At 38.7% G+C, this 23,061-nt stretch overlaps 1 protein-coding gene across 4 annotated transcripts in view; it reads right to left on the bottom strand.

Annotated features, from left to right (window-relative positions):
* OTUD7A (OTU deubiquitinase 7A) overlaps nt 1-23,061 on the bottom strand; it is a 227,277-nt gene that overhangs the window by 9,214 nt on the left and 195,002 nt on the right. For all 4 annotated transcript variants that reach the window (XR_010917407.1, XM_067534772.1, XM_067534773.1 and 1 more), the window contains 2 exons: nt 16,571-16,698; nt 12,567-12,716 (listed from right to left, as the gene is read on the bottom strand). Coding sequence is in view for 3 of the 4 variants with exons in the window: in XM_067534772.1 (XP_067390873.1) it covers nt 12,567-12,716; nt 16,571-16,698 (278 nt within the window). In the remaining variant the exon portion in view is untranslated. The remainder of the gene's footprint in view (nt 1-12,566; nt 12,717-16,570; nt 16,699-23,061) is intronic.

Genomic DNA, 23,061 nt, shown 5'->3' with positions numbered 1-23,061 from the left:
TATGGAGCATCATTGTGGCTATCACTCATGCACTCACTGCCCCAGCTGCCAGGGTGGCAAGGAAATAATGGGTCTCTCTATGTCCATCTAATTGCTGGCTGTTTTAATAGTATCTGAAGATAATTGGCAGCTGCATATACTACGTTGGACCTGAGGTTGCTGTACTGTTTACCAGATTCAACAGTCCCTCTGATTAGTCTGTTATTGTCTTTGATTGAATTAAAATAAAGCAGTTTAGGGCATAAGAAAGAGTAACTCCCTAAGAAGTTTCTCAGAGGGAAATAATATACAAGCAAACCCAATATTCAAATTTTATTGATGCCCATAGGGATCTTAAACAGCTTTCAGTTATTCCACACTTTTTGCATGCAAATACAATTACATGAAACAGCCCAGAGGAGATGATCTCTAAAAAGAGTGTTTTATATGACCTCTAATACCAACATTTTGATCATTCAAGATTATATTTATCACCACCAAGAGGTATGTGTTGCCTAATTATTAAAAATAACATATTTTGGCAATGTACAAAAAATAACAGGAACATACAACAGCTTGTAATAATAGCCACAAGTCACTAGGTGGCACTAAAGGATTTAATTTACTGAGTACTTTAATTAGCGCATAGAGAATGGAGTTTATTTGAACAGGGTGTGTGGAGGTCATGAGGTGAAGAGATGGGGGGAGGGGCAGGAGAGTAAGCCTGTTTGCAAAATTTACTCAGGTGAGCTATGACAAGTACATGCTAGGGTCTTCCTCCCATCAATGTTTTAACTGCAATTTTGGGGGCTCCGCCAGCCACCACTGTGCACTACAGTAAAACAATTCTGGTGGTTGCTAGTTAACCACATGCATAAGGCATTATAACTGCACAGTGGCATTGGTCAGCAATCTTTAAAGTGTCGAATGCAAAAAACTATCCACTCAGCCTGTTATGTAACAATTATTCTACAAACCTTCGGAGATGCCAATCAGAAATGCAAAGATGAGAATGTGACACAAACATGCTTCCTATGATTGAGTTTGCTGTTCAAACAACGATCTGCTTCACAGGAACCGACAGAATACCAAGAATCAGGCCACACTGTGCTTCTGGTTTGTGGACAGTCTCATTTTGCTTCTTTATTTTATTTTTTATTTTTATTTTTGCTTCCTCATGATGGCCTCTAATAATAAGACAACTCCCTTTCTTTCCAGTACAATTATGGCCCATGTCTTGCCCATGGAAGGGTGGTGGCACAAGTGCACGAGAACAGAGCTTACAAACAAGCAGAACAAGCTTTCTTCATTAAAAAGAGGGTCTCCAGTTTAGCCAATGAACTTTTTTCTTATTAGCTACAATGTAGAACATGCTTACTAGTAATACAATTATGATGATGAAGATAAACTCAAGGGAAAATATAATGTCTGCATAAAGATAACATTATAAAGATTGATTACATTAAATATTTTTCCAAAATTAACTTTGTGATGCATCACATTAGCTAATTTAGAAGTAAACGTAGAAGTAAATATTTGCACTCATTCTTAGCATTTTCCTCAATAAAAGAGCCTTATTATACTACTGGATATTTTTTCTGAGGAAAAATCTAATATTCTAAATTATACACTGTAGATCCTGACTGGGAGAGGACTGGGGTCATTTTCACCTGAACCCTAAAAACTACAAGAATTAGACTATTGTGCCTAGAAGTAATAAATAATAGTAATGTTCCTTTGCACTTATATAGTCTTTCACCCAAGGATTTCAGTACACTTCACAAACATGTCATTAAGTCTCACAACATCTCTGTGAGGTAGTTAAATATTGCACACTCAATATGATTTATACATAGCTGCTAAAAAGTGGGAACCACTAAGAATCTAGATTTCCTCAACACTGAGGCTCTTATAAAACCTGTGACAATGCAGACCTGAAGAAGAGCGCTGAGTAAGCTGGAAAGCTTCTCTCTCTCACCAACAGTAGCTGGTCCAATAAAAATACATTACCTCAGTCACCTTGTCTCTCTCTCTCCATTCATGCAATACTTCATTGTCACAGGTTTTATAAGAGTTAGTGAAGAAGAAACTCGACTCTAGTAAACAAGAAATACCACATTTGTTTTCCACGAACATATTTTGGAGTATTCTTCCCTGCTTTGTGGGCCTCCTTTTCATTGGTTGTAATGGAAGTTATGGACATGCATCTAAAGGAACGTATAATCCCCAATTGTTGAGATGGAATGACAATAAATACAAACAACCCTACAGAGGAATTTAGCAGAGCATGTACAGATAGGCTATAATAGGATACAGTTACAGTATTTTTTAGTTGAGAGATCAAGATCTTTCTTCTGTGAGGGCTTAGATCCTAACTGGGGGGAAGAGAGACACGGTAGAGGTATCACAGGGGCCTCATCATTTGTCACAGGCAGAGGTGTGTGCAGGAAGAAAAATTTGACCCCTTTTGGAGGGGCACGTTCTGTGCCCCTGCTGCAGCCGTGGGGCCGAGGATCTTGCTCTCCCCACCACGATCATAGGGCCGGAAGAGTTCTGTGCCCCTACTGATTATTGGGGGAGGGGGGGTGTTGCCCTTGCTTGTCCCCCCTTGGGCAAGCTCCTGGTCACAGGAAATTATGGGGAAAAGTGCCAGGCTAGCTGAAACACAGAAAATAATGTTAAAAACATATCTTCAAAAATGCTAAAGAACAGAAGATAATACTTATAGTAAATGAACCTGGAAAAAACCCTAAAGAGAAAAAAAAGAGGTGGCAATTATCTGGCTGGAAACTATCTAGGAATGATCAGACCTGTTTCTCCTTTACGTGATATTTGCAGTATTTCATCATGTACTGAATTATAGCTACTGGTTCTATACAGAAAATGACAGGACTGGTTAGGCCATTATAATGTTGCCTCTGCCAGTTACAAAAAAGCTACCGTTTTGTTCACAATCTCCCTGTGAGGTAGTTAAGTACTGCACACTCAGTATGGTTATTTATACACAGCTGCTAAAAACAGGGCGCCATTAAAGAATCTAGCTCTCCTCAATACTGAGGTGCTTATAAGACCTGTGACGGTGCAGTATTACATGATTGGAGAAAGAGAAACGAGGTGGGTGAGGTAATATCTTTCAGTGGACCAATTTATTGGGAAGGATCAATTCTCTTTCAAAAGTACAACCACCCATTGATCCCTTTTACACAAGAGTAGGGGTGATAGTAAATATCCTTGACCTTTGACACACAGGACAATTCTCCAGAGAACTTGGCAAGAGGGACTTCATTTTGTACTTAACACAAAAGGTGAAAATAAAACCAATATGTATTAAGAAAAATTCAAATATGTTCTCAAATTAGTGAGAAAACAGAAACAGCTTATATTGGTAGCCAACGAGCATACTGACATTTTTTATGTCAAAGAATGTCATTTCTTTACGATATTCACCTGAAGCAATTCATAATGGTCAATGTGATAGGTCTCCACATAAAGCATGCTATGTCAGGTTCACATTAGCTCAGAATTTCCGGCTTTCAGGAAGTGGATTTTAAGACAGATTCTTATTGTCCTTTTTTCTATCACGTCCTTCTTGGAGAGCTGAGGTTCTCTTCTCCCACACTACCCCATCCCCTTCCTATCTTTCAAAGGTTTTGCATCTTAGCACCTTTCATCTTGCAGAATGTGACTGGATCATCTTGTGACTGGATGATCTAGTCATAGCTATGTAGTGGTCAAATGTCAATGTTAGCTCTATTGGACCATTTGAGAGCCTTTGATAGCATGGACTGTGAGTTGCTGCTCACCCATCTACAAGATGTGACAGGTGTAGTCAGAGTTTAAGATGACTCCGCTCTCTCCTTTCAGATGAAATGATTCCTTCTTCCCTCAAAGGCCCTCACATAGTGAATCCCACAGAAATTGATCCCATCCTCGCTCTTATTCATGGTCTTCCTAAGATCATCAGGGAGATTCTACAGGCTCCGATGCTGACATCAGTATGTAGATGATACTTAGTTCTATGCCCCATTCTAATAAATATGGGCTCTCTAATTTTCTCAATGATCCAGTGTTTGAATAATGTGGGGATGAATAGCAGTGGGTAAAGAGCAGAAGTTATGTTATTTGGGAAGGGTGCATCATTTTGAGGAACTAATTGAAAAGGTGACCTGCCCCTCATTTCAGGTGTCTGTTACCTGGATCAAAGTGGTACTCAGATGCAAAATCAAGCTTCACAACTCAGTGTTTCTAGACACAAAGGGAGCAACAGCAGACAGGGATGTCTCTCCCCTTTGGTTTGTTCAGCTATTGTGTTAATTCTTCTAGGAAGTAGATCTACCAACCACAATCCACACATTTATTACCCTTATACAAATATAACTCTCTCCCTCTTGAGCTGATCCTTGGGGCCCGGAAGCTGCAGCTAGCTAGTGCAGCATACAGCAGTCTTGCTGTAAGCAGAGCTGACTATATGAACATCTCACACCAGTACCTGGCATGGTACATTGGCTGCCAGTGGACTGCTGAGTCCATTTCAAAGTACTCAAGATCATCTTCAAAACCATGAATGGGTGAGAATCCCTTTACCTTAGGAGCAGGCTTTGTGCTCCTCATCATATATCAGATAAAATCATCAAAGAAAGAATGAAAAAAACTATAAAGAAAAAAAAATCTTGGATGGAGGCATGCATTAAAATCAGGAAGCTGCCCCACAACTGGTAATTTATACAATATCCACTGAAGTCAGTAGCTGACTAACACACATCAGACCTCCTACAAACCTCAGTAATGAAATGATAACATTAAAAATATATTCAAAACTTGCATCTTTACTCTGGTTATATGAGCTCCTGGTATGAATTGGCTTTGCAGATGATCATTTCAGAGAGGTTTTTCAAATTGTACCTTGGATTGTTTAGGAAATGGTTCCTTTGTGAAAAGAATTCTCACAGGGGTTGGTTGGCTACCAGTTGTTATTGTTGGTGAACTGCAAGACAGCTGCCATGTTCATTATGCACAATGCAATTCCCTGCAAAGGCCATATTGGTTGCCAAGTACCTATGTGAAAAATCCCTGAAATATAAGCCTTTGGAGAACAGGTGTTCAGTGTACGAGAAGAAGGAAACCAAAGATAAGTGCCACTTAAGGCTGAATGATTTTACTGAATTGATTTTCCTATCATATGCTTGACATTTAGATTCAGTTTTTTGCATTTCTCTTTCATGTTTTTAGACACTGCCCTCCAATATTAAGTGTTTCTTGAATACCACACAAAGGCACTGTATGACACTGTCCCCTTTGGTACAACCTCATCCAACTTTCTTTCTGCACAGGATGACCTGTCTGGGTGTTCAAGTCTTGGATGCAGGTGTTTGAAGAAGGTGTGCAATAAAAATTTCTTTCCTCTTCACCCTCCTTTTTATAAACATCCTCCTTTCTAGCTGCAACCTTGCATTTTTGTAGCCTGATTACCTTCCAAGCAGAAAGACTGAACTGACTTCACTTTAGTGGCTTGAAAAAACAGCAGATTTTGTTGCTGTGTAATGGGTATATGCCCTCCCTTGTGAGTTTAAAACACTTCTGCAACTCTATCAGTGAATGAGAAATAGTGTCTTGGATTCAAACTCATTTTTCCTGCCTGTTACCACAGATCACTTGTACAGCACCAAGCTGATGGTATAACTCTTCCTGTTTCCTTAGTAAATAGGTTTCCCTCCAACACAATAGGAACAAACAGAGATCTGCGTTCAGTGGATTTCCACCTAATTTGATGTTTTTTTTGATTAGCTGTGATTTTGATTTGAAACCAGAACTAGAAGCTTAATTGGATCTGATTTATTCACAGCAGGCTAGAGATACAACTTTGATTTTTTGCACACAAAATCCAGAATTACGCATCTTTTCTCCAATGATGATACTGTTGCAGCAGTCTGGAGGAATACACAAAATCCAATGAACATTTAAATCAGCTTTCCAATATGGTGTGTCTGAAAGGAAGAGGAATCTCCAAAAATACAGACTGTCTATAGAAAGCTCATTGTCTATAGAAATTTTCTGTAAGAAGAATGTTGGTTTTTGAGAGCCACCAAGTCTAAAGAAAAACATATTTAAATAATAACTTTAAACATACTCCTTTTTTGGAATAAAGTATACCTGAGAGTATTAAAAAACCTAGACAGATTTTCAAAACTGTGTAAAGAATTTGGATGTATTAATGTGAATGGAACTTCAAAATCCCCTGTGCATCACTGAAAATCTCAGCCCAAATGTATTATTTGTCTGCTGAGGTATAATAATTCTAGTGAAAATAATTTGCAGCTTGTTAGGTTGGAATCTCTCATACAAGGATTTCAAAGCGCTTCCTAAATATTAATTAAACCTTGCAACACTAGGGAAGTAAATATTATTGTACCCATTCTACAGATTGGCAAACTGAGATAGGGCAAGTCGTGTAACTATTTTGTAAGTCATTTGATGAGTCAGATGGTAACAGAACCAGAATTTAGCTTCCAATTGTCTATTTCACTTACACAGCAACACTCCAACATGAATATTTGTAAATCCACATTGTCTGCTTGCCACAAATCACAATCTGCAGGATTGTTGGTTTTACAGCTAAACTTATTATAGTTATCCATAAGTGAAACATTTAGTTTTAATGCCAGAATCTCATGGAACATACAAAAATTTGATCCTTTTACTTTTAAAAAATACATTTAAAAATAGCATGCTTTGAAGCACCTGAATATCCTCCACTTAAGACCCTAGAGTTATGGAGCTTTCATCTATACTCTATCAACTCATATCATCGCTCACTCTTCACTTCACTAACCATTTCTAAATTAACATCAACCAAAGCAGACTGAACATTTATTGTGCTGCTTCTAGAATTCTTCACTTTTTAGTGCTGCTTTTTTTTTTAAGCTGAAAATGTCAAGGACCCTTTTCCAAACTCTGTCAGAATCTTGACATCCACCTCTTTCAGAGTGAGCGAGTGTTGTATAGGGGAGGGGCTTGGAGGCAGAGGGACAGGAAGAAGGGAAGGAATGAAATAGGGGAAAGGCAATGAGAGTTTCTTTCCCCTTTAATCTTATGCATATTCAGTGGAGCCTCATCCGAGGTGATTACACTAATCAGTGAGATGCAGCTGTCTACTGGAGCGCTCATCCTTGAGAATTAGCCAAAACTGAGAGTAGCAGCAAAGCTGTATAGAATCAATGCAGTAGAACTAAATTATGTATAAGAGAAATTGCAGAAAGGCTATGGTTTTCTAGCAAAGCAGCAGTCACTACAACTTGACAGTTTAATCTGTAATATTTTTAAGAGGATTGCTTTTGTTAAGAAAACTGCATTAAAACCTTTATATATTTGACACTTTTGCACTTACAGTATCTACAAGGCCAGGTCTAAACACAATTTTGGAGGTTTGGTGAGGGGCTTTTTTGATCTCTTTCTAATTTGTTGAGGGATCATTAATACATAAATACAATTGCAAAACTTCCAAAACCAAACACAATTATAGCTAGCACACTAACGTGAAAAACAACCACAAATCAATTAAAATAAACTCAACTGTCCACTCTTCTGGTTTCCCCAACAGTTCACAGACCCTGTCAAGTAATTAACACTAATCTTTCTACACAGATTTGAGAATATGTAGGGCATAAGCAACACAAAATCACAGTAGCTATTTACTTCATAGTGTCTCCTTTTAACATTTAAATCAAAGGATGCTTTGAGCTATGTTGGGAGTAGAGCCATACATTTATCCATTTACAGGAAATCAGTCTTTATAAAAAGAGTTACTGTGCCTTTGAACTGACAAATTCATGAATAAAGTCTTTTAGGAATAATCAGCTAAACACCTATGATTAAAAGAATTCCAATGTGACAGTTGCTTATTTCACAGTAACGGTCTAGAAATCAAGAGACCCATTTTTAGTTGCTTGCCTCTGACTCCCCCAGGGAAAGTATCTTCAAATGATTTGAAATCTGTCTGATGAAGGGAGGGAATCAACTTCAGATGGGAATCTATCTCCTTTTTTTACAAAAGCACTGGAGCGTTCACATTCAAATAAAACAAACAAACAAAAATACCACCAGTGTTTGGCTTCACATTCATGGTTTGGCTATTACCTTGTTATTGTGTCTTATCCTACCACAAAATATTATTGTGTGAAGATCAAAAGAGAAGGGGAAGAGAGCCCCCTATAGTAACATCACATTAGAGCCTTGACATCCTCAATCTGCTCTGTGAGCTCTCCAAGTGAACCATTTTAAGGGATGAATGACACAGTCCCATTCCCCAGGCAGACAGTATTTTGGCCACTTGAGAACAAAGGCTATCACCATTAAAAACAGTCACATTTTTGTGCTGGTATGCTGGGTAAATTCTTCATGAAAATAATAATATTTGACATCCTATGTTAATTATTCACAACTGAACCACTATTTATAATACACCAGCAGTGAACCACTGTCCGTTTCTCTGATCGTTAACATGTCTAGTTAGAAATACTTCTTCCCACCACTGGAAGAATATAAGAGGGGGAGATGGTTCTAATGAAACAGTAGGCCTCTAGAGTAATGGATTGTATTTAGCTGAACTTCATATAATGAAACTTTTCATGGACAATTTCTTTGCAGGTAGAGGTGTCTTTCAAGTTGCACAATAGCCTAGTTACAGCCTGGTGCCAAGTCTGTCATGAGTCTGAATGAGATAGTGTTCATCCAGGTAGTATAGTAGGACGATAACCTGATCCCCACTCACATCTACTAAAAGAAACTAACTGGAATTCTGACCCAACTAATGACTAAGGACTAACTTCTGTGAAAGATCAGAGCTTTACTAAGTGTAGAACCAAAGAGGTGGGGAGTAAAGATGGTTACCACTAAGCCACATTTAAGTTCCCTGATACTGCAGTTGGTGACATACCAGGCTGATCTGGTCTCTGGCATAAGCTAGAGCAGTAGCCGATCATTATAGTAGCCAGGAATTGCTAGGGCACAGGGAAACTCTTGCCAGACCCTGTTTGATCTGACAAAGCCCCCAACACTGTGGCCACTATGGGAAGTGTTGTAAGAGCTGTTATACTACTGGAGATTTCTGTACAGGAAGAATCCTCAAGAGAACAAGACCAGCTCTTTGTACTGATGGAATGTCACAAAACACCTGGAGTATGAGCCAGGATCTGGCCCACAGTAGATAACTCATAATAGAAAATGCTATGCCCAGTAGCAAGTATTTGCAGGATTGGTCCTTTAATACACATATGTAGCAATTTGTACTAGTATCAATAAACACTAGTGGTAACAATAATTTTAATTGTCATGATATTCCCACAAAACGTTGTTATTATTATTATTAGTTATTATTTGTATTACCATAGTGTCTAAGATCCCCAGTCATGGACTGGATCCCGCTGTGTAAGGTGCTAAACAAACACACAACAGAATGACAGTCCCTCCCCGAAAGAGTTTACAATCTAAGCTGTCTTAGACTTTTAATGTGATAATTTCTTTTGTCACATTATTTCTGGTGATTTTGCCAGCACCCATGTACTGTCCATTCTGTTGTCAGCCAGCAGCAAATGTTTCTAGGTCCAATAAAGAGGTTGAGGAAAATATGCCAAAATTTTCAAAACTGGCCTCTATCTTTGGATGCTTCAGCTTCCAAGATTTAATATGTTTGATCATAATATATAAAAAGAAATCCTCTCCCTGCATTAACTCAAAAATTTTGGAACTGGAAGCAACCTGAATATTGTGTGATTTTTGGTGTAAATGACCATTTGTTACCAAATCCAGTCTGCGTTGGTGGCAAGATAGACTGGAGAGTCTAAGGGGATTCTCTGTAATTCCATGATGAGACTGTTAAAGTGATCCAGGAGTTCACATTTGTTATTGGTTTGGTGAAATCTAATTATAGAACATGCCACCAGTTTGGGATATCTGTCCTGCAGTTGACAGTCTGTCTTGAGGTAGACACTCACATCATGAGCCACTCCAGACAGCATGACAATCAACTTTGAGGAAAACTGCATCTTGCACCATTAACTGCAAACTAACATATATTGTCAGGGATCAGATGGAGTGAGGTCTGAATTGAATGCTGAAGCAATATTAATGTCAGGGGGATACCTTTGTATGTGTCACTTGGAAATGGTGAAGAATTGCAGCCGGTGGCTAAATGGTTAAACTTTCAATGTCCAGAAATAATTACCATCTGTAGAAGAGCAACTCGACATTTTCATAAAAGCTGATTTCATATGAAAGTTTTATAGCTTCAGGATAAAATATTGCCTCTATCTGGTGACAAATTTTGGGGAAAATTAGAATTGTTTAATGTTTAACCACAATTTTTTCTATTCATGGCAGCATATTGCAACCCCTCCCCCCCAACTTTTCCTCCCAAATATTCAATTAGAAATTCTTAAGGTACATACATGTCCAAGTGGTTGTAACTGCCCATACATATAACTTTTGTGATTAGGTGTACATTTGTGGTAATTACACAAGCCACTTAACAGTTATCTGTATGAATGTTCCTTGCACACACAGTTGCTGTGACTACATGCAGAAGCACGGTAACTGTGTATACACACACAGTTTGCCCAAGTATGAACATGTGGAACAGTGTTCAAATGGAAAATAACTGTAATTTCATGTAAACTAGCAAAATGAAACCTGCCACTTTTTTTTTCAACAAAGGGGCATATAAATTGCTTGATGGCATGTATTTTTGCCACATGTGAACATCCGCAACATCTGCACCATAAACTTGTGAGCCCAGCGTCACAGAATATAAACCAATTTCCATCCTGGTTTAACAACCAGAACTTTGCTGTTGACATGCTATATATTTTCCTCAGACTATGTGGTACTCTCCAAAAGTGTTACTCAGTCAACAAGAGGTGCTGCCTATTACAGCTGGCACTAGATTGGGATGGTGGGCTACACCAAAGTGCATGCTGGCTCATTTCAGCCCTTTCTTGCTAGGGGACTGGTGCAGTCCCTGGGATTGGCCAGTGGACTGCAATTCATAAAAGTAGAACAGGGAGGAAGCAGGCCTCTTTCTGCTCCACCCCTCAACATCATGCAAATCCCACCCTCCCTGCCATCTCCTTTGTGTTACCGATTGCATGCGGTATAAGTTTCCTCAGCAGAAATATCTGCACTTGCTGTGTAAGCATGAATTTGGAGATTCACTTAACTGATGGCTTGTTTCACAGGATCACACATTTTGTGTTGTTGCAGCTGGGGTTAGATCCCCTTCAGTGGGGACATTATTGGGGTGAGTGGGGAGAGACTCTCCAGACTCTGTAGCGATCAGGACAGGATAATGGTCATTCTTCTGAATTAAGCATTAGCTTTCCATCAGTACTAAAGGGGAATGGACTTGTGAGGAGGCCTCAGCATTGAGGTGCTCCAATGCGGCGGGAAAATGTCTACAAAAAGTCTTCGGAGTATTCCCCTGGCACAGGAGAGCTCCCAGTTGACATAGATGTACCACATCTTGGTCTGCACTAGCTATCCCATCACCCCGAGAGTAGAATTTGTGCTGTGGAAAAGAGGGATGTGGAATTAAGTCTATTCTCCACTAGCGTAGTCCGTTCAGGATCCTACACCAGAGACGTATATTAGAGCAGCTGAGCTAAGCATCACTGAGGCTGGTGTAGATCAGCATTCAGGGGTAGGGAGCTATAACCAGCTCCTCAACTCTTGATGTAGGACTGAATCTGGCCCTAAGATTCTTCTCATTCTTAGCCCAGTATTTCAACAACATGAAACCTGGTATACAAACCGATGGCAAAATTTATACAGCTGCTACCACTTTTTTGCAGAAGAACAGGTGGCAGCAAACAGATCAGAAATAAAGGTTTTAACTGATTTTTAAAAAAGGAAAAAATATGTTTAATAGAGAACTCAAGAGATGCTTTTCATTAGGGGTACATCTACACCTCAGTCAGGAGGTGTGACTGCAGCATGCTGCTAGACCAAAGCTAGCTGCAGTAACAATAGCAGTGTAGCCATGGCAGCATGCGCTAGCCTCTAGTGTACGTACCCAAAGTCCTGGGCAGGGTTGTACTCAAGAGACTAGTCTGGGCCACCACCCATGCTGCCATGCTACACTGCTGTTGTTACTGCAGCTAGCTTTGATCTGTGTCCCCATGAGCTGCAATCATACCTCCTACTCACAGTGTAGACATACTGTATGGAAGCTTTCAACAACAACTGCGTGACTCACTTTTCATCTTCAAAACACCTTACACTAAATCTAATTAATGAATGCCTTCAGGATCCCTAGTGTAAAACAGGTAAATGGTATTATCTCATTTATATACATGTAAACTGACACAAAGGAGTTAAATGCACAAAGTCACAGAGAGAGTCAGTTTTAGAGCAAAGATCAGAACTCAGGCGCTCTTGGCTCCAGTCTCATTCTTAGATAGTTAAGATGAGCCTACCAAGTATGTTACAGTAAAATCCAATGGGTGCAGTTTCCTTTTAGATAGATAAAATCAGCAATTAGCACTGGGCATTCCACATCGCCACAAAAAATTGACAAGATAGGAAATTTCTCGGTATACCTTGTTCTCTCTGTTGATCTTTTTGTTCCATGGATACAAGAGCAGAGAAATGCGCTTGATCATAGGCCAGGACAAGAGGTGAACAGTGACATCGGTTAGGTGGAACTTCCAATGGTAAGTAAATTCCTCCAAACGGGATAGGTGCAAATGCTGCAAAGACAGAAACAGGATTTCTTGAAATAAACAAGCCAGAAAAATGGTACAGGGAGAGTAAAAGGACCCTGCCATTTTTTAATATAATTTATATCAGTCACTACACAACATTATCAGAGCTACCTGCGAGTTTCAGCAGGTAGTGTTAAGTTAGGGGAAAACCTAATTCTTCGGTGTTGAAAATAGTTTAAAGAACAGTTGAAGTCTCATAGCAAAATTATAAAGAAATTAAGAATTTAGAAATAATTATGAAACAATTTCATTTCTATTCCAAATTCTCTCCTCTTTGCAACTGTTTATTAGTGAAGATGTAACTGCATGATAACAGAATGTTAATGTCTGATACACATGAGCAGAATTGTATCCCTATGAAATATTTTTAGTTACAAGGAAAAGTCTCTCAATATTGGCACCAAACATGCAGTATCGCCTTTTTTTTTTTTTTTTTTTTTTTTGGGGGGGTGGGGGACACAATGTAGTGTGATTATTTCCTTGGTTACTAGATTTCTTTGCCAAACAAATTTTCTTTGATTACTGTTGCATATGTAGTGCTCATTTACAATTTGTTATGAATACTGTCTCTGCAAGGGGAAAGTTCAAGTGTTCGTGTTCCTTTTTCTTTTGTGTTTTTTAATATTTCATTCAACTATTGTATTTTGGGGGAGGATTTTTTCTAAGCCCTGTTTATGCATTGATTTGTCCATCTTATTATTATCATAAATTACACTTTCTAGTTATATTTTTTTAAAGTTCCAGAGGTTTCTGAGAACGTGTGCCTGAAAATTTAAATGTACCAATTAAAATATTATTATACAGGAGCCTCATTATTTTACAGACTCTTACAATATACAGGGGACAGTAATGCAAGTCATAAGTTTCATCTGACTATAGCATTCAGAACAATATCTCACTTAAGCAGTGACTATAACACCCTTTTTTGCCCCACAAAACCACTAATCATTTCTTCATGGAAAGGGAAATATGGTCTATTGGTCTGAATAATGCACTAGCAGCTAGGAATTCCTAATTTCTAAATCCAGCTCTGAGAATGATTCCCTCTGTGATTTTAGAGAAACCACTTAGTCTCTGCCACAGTTTGCCCATCTGTAAAATGAGGATAATTAATAACACTTACCTACTTCACAGCTGGGTAGGAGGCAGCAAAGATGAATTAATGTTTGCAAAGCACTCTGAAGAGGAAAGTACTATCTACGTGTTAAACACTGTTAGTTTTCAAGCTTGCCCCATTTAAACTCATACTTCAACACTTGTTTTACATTAGCAACTCAAAAATGTGGGAAAACATATAGAAAAATCTGCACCAGGAAAAAATACATTTTTATGTGATGATCTATTTAACTGTGCATTATTCGCTAGAAATTATAGGCAGGGATGCTAGGAATACCTATTATTAAGATTAAACCAACCTCGTTTTCAGTTGCCTTTATATGTTTGCCAAACTGTAATAATTTGGGTTGAAATATTACATGCTGGGTGACTGTCAGGCTAAATTGTTTGGTAAATTTTAGCCAAAATGGTTCAGGCATTTCCAAAAACGAGGCTAGGGAAAAAATACATCGTTTTACCCATGCTTATAAGCCTTTGAAAAAATTGGAGTTCATGCTTGCTCATGACAAAGTATGTACTTCATCTCCCTCCCCCCAGTGCTGGTCTACATAAAGAATGACAGTCTGCTACTGCTGTCGCTTATGCTGTAAACTCAAGTGGCAGAAGTTTGTTGACTGGATTTAAAGATTCCAGCCCTGCTGGTGAACTGAAAACTATGTTAAAAGAACACTATTAAGGTTGCAAGTTAGGAAATAGCAGAGTTAAGGTTGCCTGGGCACGTGTGAACTATGACTTTTCAAAGGCTTAGAACACCAAATTTGGGCGGATTTAGACGGGGATGGCAAAAGACACTTCCTTGACACAAAGGCCAAGCCCTGCCAAATTTCAAATCCCTGCTCCACAACATAAGGGTGTTAGAGCTTCCCAAAAAAGAGGTCACCAGAATTTTTTTAACATGGGCAAACAATATATTTTTCCCTGGCTTTGTTTTCAGAAACAGCTGAACAAATTTAGCTGAAATTTTCCAGAAGAATTCAGCCTATGGCAAGCATTCAGCATGGAACATTTTAGCCCAAGTGGTTATTGTCTGGCAAAATTATAAGCAACTGAAACAGGGGCTTATAGTGGGAATTTTTGGACAACATTAAAAATAAGTGTGACTATACACAAAGACCCATCAGAGGATATAATATGCAATAAAACATTCTGAAAAAATAGGATAATAATGGGAATTGAGCAAATTATTTATAGCAAACAGTTTATTGGATGAACGTCACATTTTTTTCTGTCTGCAAACAAATTGAACTTTATAAATGTGTTAATTATTTGAAATGGTTCAAACCTCTTTATGAGAACACATTTTAGTGCATGAATTGCTTGCAAACTGTTTGATTTGATGACACTTTGTACAATTCACTATGAAGTGGCATGTTATTGGTGTCCTAATTCACGTGGTATAGTCCACATGAACTGCAATATTTCCTTACCTTCTTTTAATAAGTCAACAGGAAAATATAAAAAGTTGATCTATCCTTAAAAATGTATGTTAACCCAGAGCTTGATCCAAAGCCCATTGAAGTCAATGACTTCGATGTACTTTAGAGAAGCCATACAACATAGAAGGTGTTTTTAAGTTTGGCGACTTTAATATAAAACAGGGGCTCAACTTTTAGAAGGAAATGCGTATGAAGGAAAAATTAAAACGAAGCATAAACACTGACAAGAGAAATGATGATTGTGGAGAGTGGAAGGAGAAAAGAATACAGCAGAATTAGAACTCTGATAACAGAGCTTGATTGTCCTGTAAATCTGTTAAGGATTCCCTGAATTTTAATACTGTTTTTTAAAATGGGGTAAATGTTCACAGTGTTGTATGTGATTTTAGATACATGAATCAAATCACATGAGAGATGATGGGCATTGTGGACCTAAAATCCCTCAAATGCTCTGACCTGGTACTCCTTGTTTATACACAGAATTACAAAGACGTAGAGTGGACAAATGTGTTGTGCTCTAAAATTCCTTGGATACTATATTTATGTTAAACGTCTTGGAGAGCAGGCCCTCAAATCTCCTTACTTCTACTTGAGGCATTGTGCCCTACCTATGTTTTTTTAGATGAGTCTGTTGCATTGTGCTCTTTCTTTCAAAACCTCGGCAGCTGCTTCACAAAATACCAGGATTTGCTACACTAAGTCTTTTGTTTGTGATAACTTAGTTCAGTGGTTCCCAACCTTTTTGGCTTGAGGGACACAGATATAATTTTTACAACCCCGAAGGACCACCAGTCTCCACCAACAGCCACCCCCCCGCCCACCTCCGCCCACCCTGCAGCCAGACACAAGGAGTTCAACAAGGATCTCCTTGCTGATCTCCCGTCCCCCGAGCTGAAGCTGGGAAGCTGTATGCGTCCTATAGCCCTGTGCGCTCTACCTGGGTCCTAGGCAGCGGCTCCTTTCTGCAGACAGGGGATGGGAGATCAGCGCCTAGGGACCCAGACGGAGTGCTTTGCCGGGCTCCCTGCTATAGCCAGGGGGAGGGGAGCACTGATCTCCTGTCCCCTTGGCTGCAGCAAGGAACCTGCACTGGTCTTGTAGCCCTGTGGCAACACGTTCCGCCTCAGTCCTTAACAGTGGCTCCCTTCTGCAGCCAGCAGGAAGGGAGTGGTGGACCACTGTGAAAGACCCTGCTGGCCACATCTGGCCTGTGAGCCACAGGTTGAGAACCACTGACTTGGTTTATTTACTTTAGTTAGGTGCATAAAGTGCTAATGAAAGACTTACCTTCTCCCCCTGAGTCTCTTAACATGGTGTCTGCTACTACAACAATTGGTCTTCTCAATATATGTGCTAAGACAAAAACGTGGAATTCTTCTAAACTCTCATACACTGGATCTTCTGAATTGTCAACTCTGGAAAACACAGCACAATGACTTCAGCTGACAAATGGAGACATTTCTTCCCTTGAGGTTATTTTAAGTATTTTAAAGAGAGGGGGTAATAAAGGTCTGAATGTCTTACAAGAACTAGCTATGACACATGGAACCTTTTCTCTTTCAGTCTTCATTTCAAATTCAGGTTAGATTAGTGGTGATCCAAGTCTTTACCATCTGATACATTTTGGTAGCCAGGTTTATGTGATTCTCAGCCAAGTTCCCAGTGGATGGTTGTCCCTATGACTAAAATCACCACCACTGGCATCCTCTGTAGAGAAGCCAAGGGTGGAAAGTGAAGTATTCTTTTCCCCTCCAGGTAAAGGTTGAGGCACATTGGTATGGCAGCGTAGGAAGCTGGCACTTCTGTTACCAATGTCATATCTGCTTTGTGGAGAGAGGACTTCAGTCTCCAAAGCTATGCCTCTAAGTCTTTTCATCAGTATCAAAGTACACACAAAAGAAAATAATAACAAAGAAAAAAACTCGAGTGTGGGTGGGGAAGGGATGAGGAATCTCCTTCAAATTAATTTTCTTGTCCAGACATTTACTGACCAGCTTTGTGTTTCTGGAGTCAGAAAAAACAAGCAATGTAAACATCTCACATTTAAGACAAGAGATCATGAAAGTCAAAATGCTGTATAGGACTACAGAATAAACTACTGAACATCTGACTCTTTCATTTATGGTGACCTTTTAATGAGTCTGATCTAACTCCTACTGAAGTCAAGGGGAGTCTTTCCATTGACTTTGACAGGAGCTGGATCAAGCTCAGAGTACCGCATACAGTTCAGTGACAAAACCTCATGTTGCACTAGCGGAATAAAATAAGTATCAAACTAAGTTATTTTTAAGTCAAAATATCTGGTCATTAATGTTTTTGCTTACAGACATTTAAAAAGTACAGCTTTAACCAATTCAGTCTATATTTTGAACATTCAACAATAGCCTAAGTGACTCTAATGCTCAACCAGCATCCTAATGAGAAAGTAACTTAAGATAAAGATTGGAAAGTGTCAATTGTATATTTTATATACAATTAAGCTTATTTTAATGACAACAGAAAGTTATATTAGTTTCTCTAACATCTAGTTGCCCAAGAAAGGGGAGTTATGGGTAATATTTCACAGTTGGCTATATGACACTATGTCAAAGAAAAAAGATAATTCTGTACATCAGATCATACCATTGTGGAAGAAACAAAGCTTCACTCTGCGTTTTAGCTGAGGCTCACCAGAGATCTGAGACTTATTTATTAGCACAAAAGCACAAGCATATGCAAGGAGAGAGCCACTGACAGTCAGTAAGGGTCTCTGCCTAAAAGTAGATATTCACATATATTTATAACCGTATTAGAATCACAGAATTAGAATCACAGGGTCACAGAAAAAACTTCTCATCATTCGTCAAGGTTACAGACATAAGACATAAGCAGACTGCACTTTTAACTACAATAATTGCTGTTTTTTCTCAGTTTCTCAGTACTGTTTACATTCTTTCTTCTGCACTGTTCTCACTCTCTGTTTCACCCCCTCCTTCTACCCATAAGACATATTATCTGTAGCGTACCAAAGGTTAAGGCCTATGCAGGTCACTTCAACACCATTACTAGACCAGAGTCCTTAACTTCAAAGGTGGCCAAAATGAATAAATAACCTACAAAAAGAACTTGGAAGAGACAAGAATACCAAGGATGCTGTTAGCAAATTAGAATAATGTCAATCCTATCTGGGGTGATCTTCAGATAGTTTCTGTTCTACTCCTAATCTCAGATGTGAAAGGCACCAGCAATGACAGAGAATGGAAGATTCTATAACTGCTGGACATCCGCTAGAAGAGACAAATGAGGAAGCCAGGTGTCATGTGCATAGCAATGAAAACCCAGTGCAAATTGCCTAATCACTAAACCCAAAGGGTTTATAGAGTACAAAGCTTAGCAAGCAGTAAAAATTACATCTCTAATGGTTGTGGCACATACGGTGAGACTTGTCATTTATAATTGCTCAATCAAGCGCCTAGGTCAGTGCCTATAAGATTCATACAAGGTTCAGATACCTATGGCTAGTAGTATCAAGTGCCACCAAGACAAAGTCAATATGAGAAATAGATAGCATTAAACAAACATCTGCATCTACAGGGCCATTCATACTCCTGAGAATGTAGTTTCAGAAATCTAAACAATTTTGTAAAATTACTTTAAAAAAGAGAAAGATCTGTGGTATGAAAAAATGGATTAAACGCTCCCGCCCATACACATTTTCAAAGTTTCTACATTCTTCACATACACGTGCATATATACATATATATATGTTTGAGTGTGTGTGTGTACGTACATACACATGTGAACACACACATGCACACAAATGTTTTCATCTTATTGAAATACAGGGTGGAAAATATACAAAACACTAGAACCTAGAAATGTGCTATGAACCAGCAGCCTAGAAGTTGCAGCAGCAAGAACAGGAACATAGTATATTGAAGATCAGGTGCCAGCATCTTCTAGATCTTTAATACTGACCAAAAATGCTGCTCATCAAATGCCATAGACATCTCGTTTTCCCTTAAAATTAGCATTGAGGATCTGATCCAAAACCCACTGAAGTCAACTGAAAGCCTCTCCTTCAGTAAATTTTCCATCAGGCCTTTAGTGTCTCCAAGACAGAAATTGGTGCTAAAAGTGGTCAGCACCTTCACAAACAAGGCCGAAAAGCTCTTTCATTTGTCGTACACACTGATTGGTCTCTGATCCAGAATTCAAGAACACAGCTATCATGTGTTCTGTTCCACAGATGAACTGAGTAGTAAGCCCTCTATTCCACTTGGCTGAACTCTTCTGAAGGCAATTCAGTCACCGTAATAGTAAGAACTATTGAAAAGTTTACATAAGTTTAAGTTTGAATTTCCTCCGTCAGCATTTTTTCTAATACTATTGTTGTTTTCTCCTCCCTACTAAACACAGTAGCCCTAAGCACAGGCCCCCACGTTGGTGAGGGCACTCCGGGACCGGGGTGGGGAGAGCAAGCTCCTCCAACCCTGGGCCAGGCCGGGTGATGACAACTCCTCTAGCGCCGGGAGAGAGCCAGCTCCACCGGCCACAGGGGTGTGTGTGAGCCAGCTCCACCGGCCACAGGGGTGTGTGTGAGCCAGCTCCACCGGCCACAGGGGTGTGTGTGAGCCAGCTCCTCTGGCCACAGAGGAGCGGGTTGAGCCCCTCCAAAAGTGTCCAAATTTTTATTCCTGTGCATGCCCCTGCTCCAAATGAAACATTCCTAAGGTGAAATCCTTGTCCTGCTGCAGTCAATGAGGGGTAGGGGGCGCTGAATTTACTTCAGCGGGGCCAGGAATTCACCCTAATCTTTTTCAGTATTTCTTCCAAGTTTTTCCAGGCCTCTAATAATTCTATCACTCATCTCTTAACCTCTTTTGTCACTGCTAGATCTTATCTGAGATAGGGTAACTAGAACTGAACACAGTTTATCAGACGAGCGAACACTGTATCACTGATGTATATAAAAGCAATATACAAATAATTAGCGTAATAATTAGAATGTAATACAATGTAACTTGTAACTATACTATGAATAGTAGTTAGTATTGTCGTATAATAATCATTGGTTTAATAAGCATAATTTATATAATAGCATTAATATTTTCAATCTGTATAAATATAGAATTTTTGTTTGTTTTTTTAATCACTGCTTCACATTGATAAAACGTTTGTATTGAACTATCCACTATGATAACCAGCCCTCCTTCCCGGTTGGTTACATCTAAGTTAGAACACAGTAATATATCTGAGAAATTAAAATGGTTTCCAATGTGTATCGGTTTGCATTGTCAAAACTGCATTTCACCTGCCACCCTACTGCCCACTCATCTAGCTTTGTTTGGTCCCTACAAAACTTCCTCACAGTTTTCCCTAGTCTTGACTAACCTAAATAATGTTTTTGGTTACAAATATTACTGCATCACGCTTCACTTTTCCATCTCACCACGAAATATATTAAACAATGCATGTCCTATTACACAAGATAGAGCATTCCTCTCTTAATCTTTTGCCATGGCGAAAACTGATCTCATATTCAGAGTCAATAAAGGGTCTCTGAATTCAGTCTCTCCGTTTTCTGGCTCTTGTATACAAGGAAAAAAAATAGCACTGCAATGTTCTATAGTAATGACCTCAAATGCTACATCTTGCACTAAATGCTTTGGTACAGTTACAGGTAGCTGCAGAATACTATTATTTTTTGAAAATAAGGAATGGTGTGAGTTAGAGAGAGATTTTTCCTCTGGTATAAGGGCCATGAGCCAGATTCCTAGCTGACATACAAATAACTGAAAATCTGGCCCTTTTCTGTTTAGCATGCAAAACTTCAATACATTGTGTAATTCTTTAGGGTAAAATGTCAACTGTGTGGGAGGAATTAGCTGAAAAATCTTATCTAGAAGTACAGGAAGTGCATGGACAATTCTATGTGCATCACTCTTATAACGTACCTTCCATGTCTTTTACAGAGACAGTTTCTGCACTTCACCCTCAGGCTCTCCTGCATCTCAGGAATGATAAACCTACGAGATTTATGCTGTGATCAATATTCAGTTAAATAAATGCCATTTATAGGGCTTTACTGGGAGAAAATGGATTTTAACCTAAGCAATGCTATATCCTCTTGCCTTTGTAAAACACTGAAAAAGTAAAAAAAAACACTGACTAGGAGTCTGTACCTTGTGAAATTAATCAGCTGTCTATAGAAAGTGCTGCTGAGACAGCGGCTTTGAAAGTTTTTAGAAAGCAATACAATGAGAGGAAGTGAACTGAACCTTGAGTGCCCTTCTTTAAAAGAACATTTTATAGAAATCTGTGACCGTAAGCGACCATCCAAAAGATACAGACAAATGAGGTAGCCAGAAGCTATGGTTCACTGTTTGTCTATTCTTCACATGTCTCTCTGAAGAGGTTTCTTTTTTTATTATAGATTTTTGAGAAAATTGAAACAAAAAACAAATCTCCAAGGGAAGGACATATACAGTGGCTGTATTTTTAATTTTTTTTTTTTTTTGTGGAAAATGTAGGAAAATAATTTATATCACAATAGAAAAAAGAGAGAAATATATCAAACTAATTCACAGAAATTAGATCTATTTTTAAAAACATATTTTCAGTTTTTTAAGCAATACACATTTGCTTAATTGGCGCATTTCTTTCAATGATATGGAAACTTGAACGCACATTAATGTGTAAGAGGGGAAGCAGAATATTCTTTCTGTACTATGAATTATAATAATATCCATTCATATATTTAGACAGTATCATGCACTTTCCTCAGTAAAGTGCACTTTCCTCCTGAAGGAACTCAACATGATTCACAAGAAAATCCACACTGCAACAGAGAAATGCAGCCACCACTGGGATGAAGGACCTCAAACAGGGAAGGTAGCAACACAAGATGCTAGCTGTTACAGATTAGAAAAATCAAAACACATTTTTAATGAAAGTTTTTGCAAAAGTTTCGTTTTTTCATAAAAAAATGTCAGGGACATTTCAGTTGTCAGATCAGTAGAGGTCTAAAGACTTTTCCTCTCACTTCTATATTTTGAGTGTCTCCTTCATCCATATACCAAGCCCATGCACATATCTTATGACTGCAAAGACTGCCCTTTCCCTCAAATATTATAACACCATTTTATAACCACCTTCTATAAGGGGCAGATATGACGTGTGCGCTATGTAATACTGCTACTACTATTACTACTACTGCTTGGGTAAGTGAAATCTAGGGAAAAACCATGATGTAAAAGGGAAAATTAATATTGCCGAGAAGGTGTTTGTTCACAGTGTAACAGATCCCAGTCCACATAATTTCCCATTAGTCATTTTTCCCAAGCTATTTATCTCTTTGTTTCTCCCAGAAGATTATTTCCAATCTGCTTCAGTATTTCTTAGGCTGACCTCACACTTTAACTCAGTGAATTTGGGTATTGTTTCCAAATAGTAAGTGAATTTTTGGATTTAAATTACAAAGGGTAAAAAATGTACTACATCTGTTCTTTTATATCCCCTTTTCTTCTTCTTTTTTTTTTTTTTTTGGCATCTTAATATAAAAACACCAAATGACTTGGAGCAAAATGAAACACATGCACACAGAGATTCTTCTGATAATTGAATCAGGCAAAATGACAAAAAGATCACAATGTTACACTCTGAAGACAGTACATTCTACATCAGAGTTAGGATTCAAGTCAAGAACATGTCCCAGTACGACCTCTCATTACAGGGGAAAATGGAAAGTAGAAAGGGCAATAACAAATACTATAAGAACCAAACAAGCACGTTCTAAA

Source organism: Emydura macquarii, unplaced genomic scaffold, assembly GCF_026122565.2.
Source record: "Emydura macquarii macquarii isolate MOO-44397 ecotype Brisbane River unplaced genomic scaffold, CSIRO-AGI_Emac_v2 contig_3451, whole genome shotgun sequence".
Taxonomy (NCBI): Eukaryota; Metazoa; Chordata; order Testudines; family Chelidae; genus Emydura; species Emydura macquarii.
This window is presented reverse-complemented; position numbering and strand designations above follow the sequence as displayed.